The sequence below is a fragment of the Papaver somniferum genome, chromosome 1 (genome assembly GCF_003573695.1).
Source record: "Papaver somniferum cultivar HN1 chromosome 1, ASM357369v1, whole genome shotgun sequence".
NCBI classification, from domain to species: domain Eukaryota; kingdom Viridiplantae; phylum Streptophyta; class Magnoliopsida; order Ranunculales; family Papaveraceae; genus Papaver; species Papaver somniferum.
The window spans coordinates 246,934,746-246,948,528 of NC_039358.1; the positions used below are offsets into that span (position 1 = coordinate 246,934,746).

Below are 13,783 nucleotides of genomic sequence, written 5' to 3' on the forward strand. Positions count from 1 at the left end.
CAAAATGGTTTAGTTGAACGTCATCATCGTCATATTCATGAAACTGGTCTTACTATTCTAAATATGGCCTCTGTTCCATCATCTTATTGGTAAGACTCTTTTTACACTGCATGTTATTTGATGAATCGTGTTCCTTCGACTTCCGTTAATAATTCCTCTCCGTATGAAGCTCTTTTTGGTGTTCCACCTGATTACACTTCTCTTCGTGTTTTTGGTTGTCTATGCTTTCCTCACTTATGCCCTTATCGATCTCATAAAATGGAGGCTCAGTCTTTTCCTTGTGTTTTTCTTGGATATAGTCCGTCTCATAAGGGTTATAAGTATCTTCATATTCCTATGGGTCGCATATATATCAGTCGACATGTTACTTTTGATGAGACTACCTTTCTCTTTGCCTCTGTTTCTCCTTCGTCGTCATCGACTTCTTCACAGGTAATTCTGTCCTTGTCTATTGCTATGCCGTCTTTAGAATCTGATTATTCACAGCTGCAATCATCACTGCCAGCACAACCTACGGCATCAGCACTACCTCCAGCTCCAGCTCCCTTCCCGCACTCTCCAGCTTTAGCTCTTGTTCCTGTTCACGATAATGTTCCATCCCACTTTTCATCGTTGCCTTCTGCTCCTGCTCAAGCCCATTTTCCACAGTTTGTTTATGTTCTCGCTCAGTCAAGTCTTCTGTCGTCATCTTCAGTTTCTGCTTCAGCCCATAATCAAGATCATTCTTCCTCTTCGTCAGTTCCATCTCATATCTCTTTGTCAGTTCCAGCCCATATCTCCTTGTCTGTTCTAGCACATGTTTCTTCGTATTTTCCATCACATGTATCCTCTTCCATTCCAGCTCATGTTTCCTCGTCTGTTCCAGCCCATGACTCAACGACATCAGATCAAGCTCCTGTCTCATCCGACCAGCATCAGCTCAGTCCACAGCTGCCAGCTTCAGCTCAGTCCACAGCTTTGTCCGATCCTGCGAAATTGATTCCACATCCAATGGTTACGCGAGCAAGGGATGGTATCTTTAAACCGAATTCTAGGTATGCTCTTTTATGTGATTCTACTCTTGAACCTACATTATCTCTCAGTCTCATAAAGATCCTCAATGGCGTACTTCTTCCGACGATGAAATCAATGCTTTACTTCGGAATGCTACTTGGTCATTAGTTCCATGTCATCCTTCCATGAATGTTATTGTTTGTAAATGGATTTTTCGAATCAAACGTAATCCTGATGGTACAATTGCACGTTATAAATCTCGTTTGGTTGCAAAAGGATACAATCAACACGAAGGGATTGATTACTCTGAAACGTTTAGTCCGGTTGTTAAACCGTGTGTTATACGAATTATTCTTACGTTAGCTTTGTCTTCCAATTGGCCTATTCATCAACTTGATCTGCAGAATGCTTTTCTTCATGGAGAACTTCAAGAAACGGTATACATGAAACAACCTCCAGGTTATGTTGATTCTCGTTTTCCTACACATGTTTGCAATTTACATAGTTCTCTTTATGGACTTAAACAGGATCCTCGTGCTTGGTATCACAGACTTAGTCATTTTTTGTTGCAAATTGGGTTTATAACTTCCAAGTGTGATTCATCCTTGTTTATTTCTAAAGGCGCTCATGGTGTTATCTTCTTATTGGTCTATGTGGATGATATTATCATCACTGGTTCCAGTCCTACAGGTATTACTTCTATTCTTACTCGTTTACAGAAAGAATTTGCAATTAAAGATCTTGGCCAATTGTCGTATTTTCTTGGAATTGAGGCATTAAGTACTTCTTCGGGGTTATTTCTTTCTCAACAACGTTATGCTCATGATCTTCTTATTCGGGATAAAATGGATGGATTCAAACCTATCACTACTCCACTAAGCACCTCTGGTGATATTTCTTCTGATCGTAGTACTTTATTAACCGATGCTACTGAATATCGTAGTATTGTTGGAGCTTTACAGTATCTGACGTTTACTCGTCCAGATCTTGCATTTGTTGTAAACAAAGTTTGTCAGTTTATGCATGCTCCTACAGAGTTTCACTGGGGATTGGTCAAGCGCATACTTAGTTATCTTAAAGAAACGTTTACTTTTGGTATTCTTCTTCGCCCATCTCCTTCTTTACAATTGTCATTCAGTGCATATACTGATTCAGATTGGGCCGGCTCTCTTGAAGATCGACGTTCAACTAGTGGTTATTATGTATTTTTGGGTGGTAACATTATCTCTTGGAGTGCTCGTAAACAGAAAACTGTGTCACATTCTAGTACTGAGGCAGAATATAGGGGTCTTGCAATTGCTACTGCTGAAATTATGTGGATTCAATCACTTCTTTCAGAACTAAGTGTTTCCACTCAATCACCTCCGGTTTTATGGTGTGATAACCTTGGTGCTACTTATCTTACTGTTAATCCTATATTTCATGCTAGGACGAAACATATTGAGATTGATTATCATTTTGTGCGTGATCAAGTTGCTTTGAAACTTCTTGATGTTAGATTTGTGTCTTCAAAATATCAAATTGCGGATATCTTCACCAAACCTCTGTCTAAAGATCGGTTTCTCTACTAAGATTCAAGCTCACAGTTCAAGATCACCCGTTACGCTTGCGGGAGGGTGTTAAGGCATACAAACCGTGTGGCACATAGCACACGGTTTCCCTTTAAGAATTGGTTCTAAAATAAGTCTTTTGTATTTTAAGAAATTAGTTTAAGTTAGGAAACTATATTTCCTTGTAGTCCAAGGAAAACTTGTATATATAAATATATATATATATATATATATATATATATATATATATATATATATATATATATATATATATATATATATATATATATATATGTGCTTAGTAAAACTAATTTATTATGTCAATCAATTAATAAAAAGAAGTATTTGTTAAGTTTTGTTCTTCTCTTTAATTCTAAATTAAATCAAAACCAAAACTCTAGATGTTTTAACTGGCTCCTCCTCCGACGCCACAGCAAAATCCTTTGCCTCCTCTTCCAGCGGTCCCTTTTAGAGGAAAGTCTACTCAGGGTACTGTTTTGAAGAGTGATCCTCCGAAGAGTGTCCCTTCTAAGAGAATTGACTGCGGATATGAGCCCTTCAAAGGATACCACCCCAGATTCTACTGATGAAGACGTTGTCCCGGAAATACGAAGCATTTCTATTGGTAAGAAGAGAGTTACTTTTAAGCACATTGATATCGATTTTTTAAGGAGAATCATGGCCTCCAAGACTTCGATGTTCGGTTTTATGCTGTTGACGAGGATCTTACTTATGATATGATATCGTCGTATCAGTTTGATGAATTTCATCTGTTGACAACTGTGGGAGCCTTCGAAGCCGGACTCATGTTGACTTTGTATAAGTCTGGTGATTCATTTTATTACGATGTGTTGTATAATCGTGAGGGTTCCAGCAAGCACACCCATAACCTTTTTGTGTCGCAGCTAACAGGAAATTATCTTCGAGCACTCAAAGAATGTTATCTTCGAAGAAATGTGGAGATGATGATGACCTGCTACGTCCCAAATACCGATGAGAAGGAATGGTACACTCCTGAGAAATTCAATAAGTCCTTTGGTGATTATATTAATAGAAATAATAGGAAGCCATGGAGTGTTAGTCTTCAGAATCTAGTTACTTCTCGTAGAGAGGTCCGTCTACTAAGTGAGGTGAGTGATGCTAAGCTGAAGTATGTTCCCGGTACAGAAAGGTCTTAGAAGATTTCTTTTCCTGCTCGTGAGAAGATTAAGCGCGGTCATGACTACGAGTGGCATTCTACTGTTCTTGAGATTGTTGGTCCTTGGGCTTACGGCTGGGTCCCGGGTCCCCATGGGTGGCGTCCTACTGCTGATAGCAAGGTTCGCGAAACACTCCCAACTCGTTATGGAAGTTATTGTCCTTGGCGTTTGAACTTTTAGGGTATGGACTTTCCTTATGCTCTTGATGTTGTTGATGGAGATGAGTGTGAGAGTTCTGATGTCGACCTTCCTGCGAAGAATGCTGCGGCTTCCAAGGTATGTCTTCTCCTTATGTTTTCCCCTTCCTCTTTTTTTTTTGGAAAATTTTAACCTTTTCAAAGAAAGGAAAAAGTGATGTTTCGACGGAATGTTACTGTTCGTAGGTTTCCAAGAAGAAAAAGATTAATCCCAAGCAGTCTTCCACCGATATATCCGAAAAGTATGAGATTCACGAGAAAGTCGATAGCTCTATGAACGAAGAGCTTGCTGAAGATGAGGAGATGTCGGATAGGGAGGAGCACATTGCTACTTCTCACCCTGATCAAGAAGATGGTGGCACTGGTGATAAAAGTTTTTGCGGCTGCTGGTGATGCGGTAATGATAAAGGAAACGTGGCCGGTGGTGATGGTACTGGTGAAAAGGAAACTTCCCCTGGTGGCAGTAATGCTGGTGGTCCTACTCCTGCTGTATCTCAAGAATTATCCTTTGGTAGGATTTATTCTGCGGGGGAGACTTTTGATGTGACCGCAACCATGGGTCTTTCTTCTGAGTTTTCTTCTGATTGGGATGTGCTTGGAAATTCCACCAAAGGCAAGAAGGTTATGCACGAAAATGTCGATGCTGAGATCCTCGTGGATCAGGCTGCGAAAGCTTCTAAGACATGAACAGCTGGTGGGATTGCTTTCTTGGGTGAGTGTTGGGACTCTAAACAGCCCACAGAAATACCTGCAAGTGCACATGGTCAATTGTAGTAGATGTGTGCAAGTAAGGTTTTGTCCACAAGGACTTGGAGGGTGTATGAATTGCTTCTAAAATTCTTCCTAACTGATTTCTTAAGCTATAAGGACAGTGACAAGAGTTTTTGTGTTGTGTTTTCACACAACTCACAGTTGATTTAAGTAACTAAACTAAGGACAGAGAACACTACAGACTATTGGTGACTGAAACTAGTTTGAGTAGGATGAATAACAGTTGTGAGAAGGCAAGCTAAGGTCTTGATTCCACCATTAACCTACACTATGAACTCAGCTGATAGCATCATTCTTGTCCTTATAGCAGGTAAGGGTGAAGATTATAGTCTTCCATTTTACCTAAGGTGTTTCACCAGTGGATGAATCAATCACAACTAAGATATCAATCCTAAGCACTAACTGTCTAACTAAAGCACAACTAGTCAGAGGATTCATAACAGTCTCTAAGGCATGAGTTGTGGTATAATCACATAGTTTTATCCTAACTACAATACATACATGGCATGCACTGTGAGAGCAAAATGTGACATACCAAGATTGAAACTTTTCTAGAACAATTTAAGCATTCAAGAATCACACAAACAGCATAAATAACATAGTACAAAGCTATGGTTTCATCTCAACCTTAGCTTAATGAACTAAAATATGATCAAATTATACTACTGGATGAAACAAATGAAATGGTGAAATTACAGAACACTAAGAGCTTGGTGCTCCGGCTAGACCGGGCATACCTTCACACACACAAACATCATGTTCTATTTATAGCCCCAAATCCCTAATTTTTCCGAAACCCTAAAATTGGAAACCCTAATTTTTTGAATTTAAAATTCACTCACTTGCTCTCTGATTTTGTCTCCCCTGTCTTCGACCCATGCTTTCTTTTCTTCTTCTGCTTCATCTCCTGCTCTCTGATGCCATAAATCGAGGTGTTTTATCAAACCCACACCTAGGTCAGTGAGGTTGGGATGTGGATTTGATATAACATCTAGTTTAGGGAGATAGGGTCTTGGGGGAAGTGTGGTTGTGGTTGTCTGGTGGTGTCGGGATGGAAGAGAGGCAGAGGGTGGCAGTGGACATTTGAGGAGAAGAGATCGACTGCAACTGTCGGGGGAAGAAGAAGATAATTTTGGGAGAAAGAAAATTTGGGGAAGAAGAGATTTTGGGTTGAGGTCGATGGGTCTTCTTCTAGGGTGTTGAGCGGGATCATCGGATTTGATGATCAGCGACTGAAATCCGTCGGATTGTCACTTCTGGATTGGATCGAACAGCAAGATTGGAGGAAGCTTGGAGCGACCGTAGGATGCGTGATACAACGAAACCGACGGCTCAAGATGGAGTTAGGTGCTATAGTATTTGACAGGAGCTTCAGATTTTGATGCACGATGATGAGGCGATCATTGGATCATGAGATGGATTCAATCTGATGGCTCATATGAAAATGGGTATGGATTATGGAAATGGATTTGGGTAAGGGTTTTGGGATTTGGGTATGCCAAGCCCATATATTCTTTAAAGACAATTGTTCCTCTTCAAGCCCAATTCTAGTTGATCCGGCTCTTGCAAACATCATTCTTCGCTGCCTTTCTGTGGGAGTCTTTGTCGTTCCTTTGCTCTTTTCGCTCCGTGAGTTAACCAGGCTTTATTTAATACCTAAAAATGAAAAATTAATTAAGAAAAATATTTATTCTTGAAAACAACGAAAACACAGAATATGGGATAAAATGGAGCGTTAGTGCACAAAAGATGAGTTAACTGCCAATAAAAAGGTGCAAATATATACAATATTTGACACTCATTAGTGAGGATTTGACGCAAGTAGATGGTGGTTCTTCTGTCGTGGGTGAAGCTTCTTTTGGGTCTCTTGTAGAAGATTTCCCTCAATATTTGCTTATAGAAGGTGACGATGCTATAATGGCTTGGCTCCAGAAGAAAAATCTGATGTCCGTGCCAAACCCTGCTCCAGTGATTGCAGGTGAAAAGAATTTCATCGCCTATACTCGTCGGATGATACAATTGTCGTCCGAAGATCAGGTGGCAGAAATATGGGACAAAAATATGCGGGCTTTGGAGTCTAATCTCGTAGTTGACGCTCCTTATACCGTTGCTAATATGATGGCCATTGCTGATGGGTATCAGTATGGGTTCCCTCAGCAGCGTATACTAGAGGTGAGTTGGTTTTCTTATGTCTTTCCTTTTTAGTACTTGCATAAAATCTTAAACTAATGATTCTTATTTTTGGGTGTAGATGATGAGGAGTGAGTACTGCAATCATCTCTTATATTGGTTCTTTAAGGCGAAGTCCCTTAAATTAGAATAGAATCCAAACTTCGTTTCCGCGAAGAGAAGATCACTGCTGCTGAGGCTATTATTTCTGATAGGGACAGGGAGATAAGAGAGTTGAAGAATCTCCTCAAAGGAAAAGAATAGCAAGGAAAAGAGGAAGAGAAACTTCGTTTAGAGATTGCTAAGGCTGTTAGTGAATTGGAGCAGGCTCGGAAAATTACTCGTCTGATACAGGTTTGTATCTTACTTATTTTTCTATTTTCCGCTTATTAAAGCAATTAGTGTTTTGTCTGAGCCTCCCCTCCCCCACCCTATCCTCAGTGGTTGGAGTCCCCGGGTTGATATGGCTTCGAAATGAAAGGGAACGCCAGAAGCCCCGTATCGCGGAGTTAGTGGAAAAAAATAAAAAGTGAGGATGATAAATGGAATGCTCGCGCGGATGAGCATAACGCTTTGACAATTGAATGGAGAGAAAAAAAAATTCGTATGGTTTATATGCAAAATAAATAAAACCATGATCAGCGCTTGTTCAATGGTACACTGCTATGGACGCGTGATAATGTTCACGCAGCTCGCGAGCATGCATCGTCTTTGGAGATTAAGCTTAATCTTACAGAGGAAGAATTATGGAAGGCGCGTTCCTCTCATGGTCCCGAGGTGAGGGGTTACATGCAGCGTCTTGCTAAGGAAAGGGATGATGCTAGGGCTGAGGCTGGTGTTCTTAGCGAAGCTTTGGCTGCCTCTCGGGCCGATGTGGATCGTCAAGTTGAGTCTGAGAGAAATCTTGAGGTGAATATGTACAAACTCAATAAAGGCTTGGAGAAGATGAATAATGACGTCAACCATCTTCGTCATTTGGATTCGATGAAGCAGGTATAATTGGACGTCAGTCAATATGCTCATTCGGTCCTTCGAGTAGACTATAAGAAGTTCTCGGATGAATACGAATTTTTTGCCGAAGCACGTGATGCCGCTGTTAATGAATATGAAGTTTCTTCGGCGAGGGTCGAAGGTATATGTTTATGTCATCGAGTGTGACTCTTTAATTTCTAACATAACCTTCTGTGTCTTCTTTCCTTTCGCAGAGCTCGAGGGACAGCTTCGAACTGCAGATGACAAGCTTGAAAAAGCTCAATCTTCCATAGTGCAGTTGGAGGGCCAGGTTACTTATCACAAGGGTTTGGCTGAGTCGCGGGATGAAGCAGCGAATATTGCTTCCGAGGAAGTGGAGCGTTTATCTTCTCTGTTGTCAAAGGCTGAGATGACGAACGCAGTTATCACTTACAAGGCGCGTTGACAGTTGGTGGTAGAGACTAACAAGGTTGTGGATAGCATCGAGTATGATCTTAAGACTGAGCATGGTCTCATCAAGGAGTATCCTCGTCGTCCCCATCCTCCACCCTTTGCTGGTCCCTCAGGTCCTTCTTCTGGCGGGAGCGTACCTTCATCGCGGAAGGAGAATCCTGCTGGTGGGGCAGATTTATCTAAATAGACTCTTCGTTCTCATAGGAGGTTGATCTTTGTTTATTATGGAGTTCGTTTTTTATGTATTTATTGTTTTTGCTTATTTTGCCGAGCTTGTAATCAACTTTTATGGAATGTATCATCGTTCAAGTATGATTGTTTTTATTCCAACAATGCTAAATTAATTTGAAAATAACTTGTTTGTCAAAAACTTTTAAGGAGATTTGAAGTGTTGGTATGCGATGCCGAAGGTATGTACCTTCAGGATCGCCTTGAGACCTGTCACCCCATTGGCTAATCTTTGGCCAGAGGATTCCCGAACGGTGGGGGTCGAGGCAGCGTTCAAGGATAAGTGTTGTTTTATTTGCAATGTTTATATGCACCTATTCCGTTGACCCGCTTCCTTGTTCTTGTTCGGGTATCTCTTTCTGCTGGAAGTCTTCCCCATGGTCATACACTTATAAACACTGATAAGGAAGTACCGAGAGATTGTAAGTAGTTACTTTCCACGATAAAATGTATCCACATTTTTCTAGTGTCATAGCTAATTAATGAAAATGATAGAGCAACAGATAAAACCATACGAACAACAGTTTACATGGTTCACCATTAAGGCCTACGTCCACAGTGTAATGATAGTATCACTGTTTATTAAGTTTGGGTTTGAGTACAAAGGTCATGATGCTCCATTAAAGTGGTAGTTTGATAATAGTTTCTAATGCGCTTTATGTACAAGTCTTCGTGAATGATTACTGCAATCCTGGGAAATTTTTCCGAAAGCTTGTTTGATTGATAGGTTGAGTTCTGTTATTCCTCGTCCAGAGATAAAATCATATTTACCTAACGCCGTTTTCTTCTTCTTATGTTCTTCACGCAGATGCAGTGCTGCGTTGCCTCTACGGATAGAATGGCTTGAGATATTTTGCGTTACATGGGTGTCTGAGGACTTCCCCTTTTAGGTTGCGCAGGTAGTAGGATCCATTCCCTGCGATATCATGTATGACAAAAGGTCCTCCCCATGTTGGCGCTAACTTTCCCCACTTATTTTCTCGTTGGTATTGGCGAATAGTTCTCAGCACATACTGCCCTTCTACAAAATTTCTAAGCTTAACCCTTTTATTGTATTCCCTCGCTGGCCTTCGTTGGTAATTTTCCATCTTCTGTAATGCCGCTTCCCTCCCCTCTTCGAGGTCATGGAGTCTGTCCAACATCATATCCGTGGTGAGATTCTTTTCCCATGCTTCAGTCTTCGTGGTTGGCATAAGGATTTCCGTCGGAATGACAGCTTCGGCTCCATACGTGAGTGGGAAAGGAGATTCCCCCGTGGCTGATCTTATGGTTGTTCTGTATGCCCATAGAACGTTGTGTAATTGTTCACATCATCGTCCTTTATATTCGTCCAGCTGATTTTTGAGAATGAGTGTGAGGGTCTTATTCGTGGCTTCTGCTTTTCCATTGCTCTGAGGGTACATCGGTGTTGACTTGTTCTTTCGAATTTTCAAAGTATCGAAGAGTAGGTAAATGTTTTTTCCCTGTAGCTGTTTGCCATTGTAAGAAACTATCTCGGCTGGGATGCCAAATCTACAGATGATGTTTTGAAAGATGAATGTGAAGACGTTCGAGTCGTGGATTCTTGACAATGCCTTGGCTTCTACCCATTTTCTAAAATAATCCGTGGATACTATTAAGAATCGTCTTTTCCATGATCCTTGGATCAGGGGACCTACGATGTCTATGCCCCATTTTCTGAATGGCCACGGGCTATCCACAGAATTTAGCTTTGTGGCTGGTGCATGGATTCTTCTGGAAAACCGCTGGAATTCTTCGCATCTCCTTGACATTCTGGCCGCGTCCCGTATCATAGTTGGCCAATAGTATCCCTGAGTTTTTGCCTTGTATGCCAGAGACCTCATTCCGCTGTGGTTCCCTGCGTCCCCATGATGTATGTCTTTCAGAACCAGATGCCCCTCGAACCTGGATAGACATCATAACAGAGGTGCGAGGAATGATTATTTGTACAAGATTCCGTCTCTTAGGTCGTATATGCCTTCTTTTGATTGTAGTTTACGGGTCTGTTTTAGGTCCGCAAGAAGTGTTCCTTCTTTGAGAAAAAGGTGAATCTCTGACCTCCAATCTTTTTCTTGACTGTAATCATCGTCTTCGTCTGCTATTGTCATGATATCGTCTTCTTGGAAGTCGTCGGTGATGTGTTCTCCTACATCATCGTCTGAGATATCTTCTTCTATATTCTCTTTTTGATTAGCAGCGCAGAACTCCAGGGAAACAACCGAAGGTTCATACAATCTTGTTACTTTGATTGCTTTTGATGTCTTCTTTCTTAAGCATGGATGATATGTAGGCCAAGGCATCTGCATGTCTAAGATCTTTTCTTCATAAGTGCCGAAACTTAATTTTTCGTATCTGGGATGCCAGTGTCTGGACTAGGGCCATGTATGCCATCAAGGTTTCATCATACACCTTGTATTTGAACCCTATCTGCCGTATGACCAGTTGCGAATCGCTCGTCAGACGTACATCAATTATTACCATCTTTATTATTATACGGAGGGCGTGCACCACAGCTTCGTACTCGACAATATTGTTCGTGTGCCCCTTGAATTCTAATCTGAATGTGTGCATGATCCTATCCCCCGTAGGAGTGGTGATAACGATGCCATTTCCGCACATTCTCTATTCTTTGACCCATCAACGAAGATTTCCCATTGTCTTGGATTTGTGGGATCGAGGATGTTGTCTGGGTCTTTACCCGTATCGATCTATGGCGTCCCTGCGGTTTTCCACCCTTCTATGCGGACTTCTTATTTATTATCTAGTGGCAGGTCAGCCAAGAAATCTGCTAGGACCTGGGACTTCGGTTCCTGCTATGTATAGGGCCAACACCTCGTCGGGGTCAGGCTTTTGCAAGATTGGGATTTCAGACTGATATTTCTTGATACTCTGAAAAGCCTCTTCGCATTCGACCGTCCATTCGAATTTGCTTCCTTTTTTGAGTATGTTGAAAAAATGTTTACATCTATCCGAAGATATGGATATAAACCTTCCCAATGCTGCTAGGAACCCATTGAGCTTCTTGACTTCTTTCAGGTTTCTTGGTGATGGCATGTTCACGATGGCTTGAATCTTCGCAGGATCCACTTAAATACCTCTCTTCGTCAACAGATATCCGAGGAATTTGCCGGACGTGACGCCGAAGGTGCAATTTTCTGGGTTTACTTTCATGTTATGCTTCCTCATTGCTTCGAATATATCCTTTAGGTCTTGATGGTGATATTTACGCATCTTATTTTGACGAGCATGTCGTCGACATAGACTTCCAAGGTATTCCCAATCCAAGGTTTAAAGATGGAATCGACCATTCTTTGGTATGTTTCCCCTGCATTTCGAAGTCCGAAGGGCATCCTCACATAGAAGTAGAGTCCATGCGGGGTGTAGAATGTCGTGTGTTGTTGATCTTATTCTGCTAAGAATAATTGGTTGTACCCAGAATATCCATCCATGAATGATAGTTCTTCGTATCCTTCCACAGCTTCAACCAATTGGTCGATGCTAGGTAACAGGTAGCTATACTTAGGGCACGCCTTGTTGAGGTTGGTAAAATCGATGCATATTCTAACCCCTCTGTTCTTTTTCGCTACGATGACCATATTCGAAATCCCTGTAGGATATTTGACTTCCTTTATGAATCCTGCTTCCAGCAGCTTGCGCAACTCTGTCTCGACGGCTTTGTGGTACTCAGTTGCTACTTTCCGCACTTTTTGCCTTACAGGTGGGGTGCCTGGTTTTATACGAATCTCAAGATGGATAGTCTTCGGAACTATTTCGGGCATGTCAGTTATTTTCCACGCGAAGACGTCTGCGTACTCCTTGAGAAGCTTTATCAAAGATGCTTCCCTTTCTTTGTATATCAGAGTTCTTATATTGATCATCTTTGGATTTCTTCAGTCCCTGTGTTAACTTCTTTTACTGCTTCCAAAGGCGTGAACATGGACTTTGGTTCCCCTAAGTGAGGAACGTTCTTTAATTGTTATTTGGTAGGTTCGCCCCCTTCTTTTGTAGTCGAGGTACTAGCTTCCGCATTTCCAACTGTGTTCTATTTTGAAAGGCTTCTTCCAGAGATTTTCTCCAAGTAGTCGTCAATCACTTTCTCTTTAGATGCTGCCTTGTTTCGAGATCTCCGGGATCTTCTTTGTTCGTCTTGCTCGTTGTTGAGATGGTTCTGCAGATCTTGGCATTCTCGCGCAGTAACTTGGTCTCCTTTTATTTCCATCACCCCTTGGGGGGTTGGAAATCTTAGGTATTGGTGGTAGGTAGCATCCACTCTTTTGAGCTTATGTACCCATGTGCATCCAATTATGGCATTATATAGTGACGGTGCATCCACCACGCTAAAAAGGGTATCAACCTTCATTGGTCTTGCGTCTACTTTCAAGACGATGTCTCCCAATAGCTTCATGGCTGCTCCATTGAAGCCATAGATTGTGTAGTACGAAGTCAGGAGCTGCTCATCGTTTGGCTCCATCCGTTTGAATGTATCGTAGAACAAAACATTGACTGAGCTTCCCCCATTGATGAGGATTTTCCTAATGTTGCACCCTGCCACAGGTAAAGTAAGGACCAACGGGTCGTTATGGTCCTCCGTATCTTCTTCGACATATTTAGCATCGAAGACCATGGGTGTGTCCATCCACTGCTCATGTTCGTCCACTTCTTTCACATCGATTTTGTATAGCTCACAATAATCTTCGAATTGTTTTCTCAACCTCTTCCCTATTTGAGCAGTGAGAGATGGCTCCATGGTCTCGGAGCACGATATGGTGTTAATAGTATGGTTTGCTTCGGGTAGCTTAACTTGCTTTCTTCGTTTGGCTTTGTCTACGGTTTCAGCTCTTTCCACGTACTGCTTAAGATCTTCTGCATCAATCAATTTTTGAATCATTATCTTGAGATTTTTGCACTTTATCGTCTGGTGGCCATTGAAGCAGTGATACTCGCAGTATTCTTTGGATTTTTATGATCTAGGGGGTTGTTCCCCTTGGACCAGAGCCAGTCAATATTTTCTCCATCCTTGCTTTCTTTCAAGATGCGCGAATAGCTAGTATTTAGATTCATGTAGACCTGGTCTTCGAATTTCCGATCATCCTTCCTCCGATCATCCCTTTTTTCTCTTCTATCTCCGTTGGGTCGTTCCGGTGAGTTCCTTTTTTTAGATCCGCTGGTTTTTTCTGCGGAATTGGTCAGCGGAGGTCGCTGAGCATGGGATCTGGGGTTTTCACGATAGATTTCTTCCAGTATTGCATAC

The 13,783-nt window shown here is 41.6% G+C and overlaps 1 protein-coding gene across 1 annotated transcript; it reads right to left on the reverse strand.

The window, feature by feature from the left end:
- Window positions 1-12,574: 12,574 nt before the first annotated feature.
- Window positions 12,575-13,420, reverse strand: LOC113276118. The gene has a single exon (XM_026525700.1). It carries the CDS (start codon window positions 13,418-13,420, stop codon window positions 12,575-12,577), a length of 846 nt encoding a protein of 281 aa, XP_026381485.1.
- Between the last annotated feature and the right edge of the window lie 363 nt (window positions 13,421-13,783).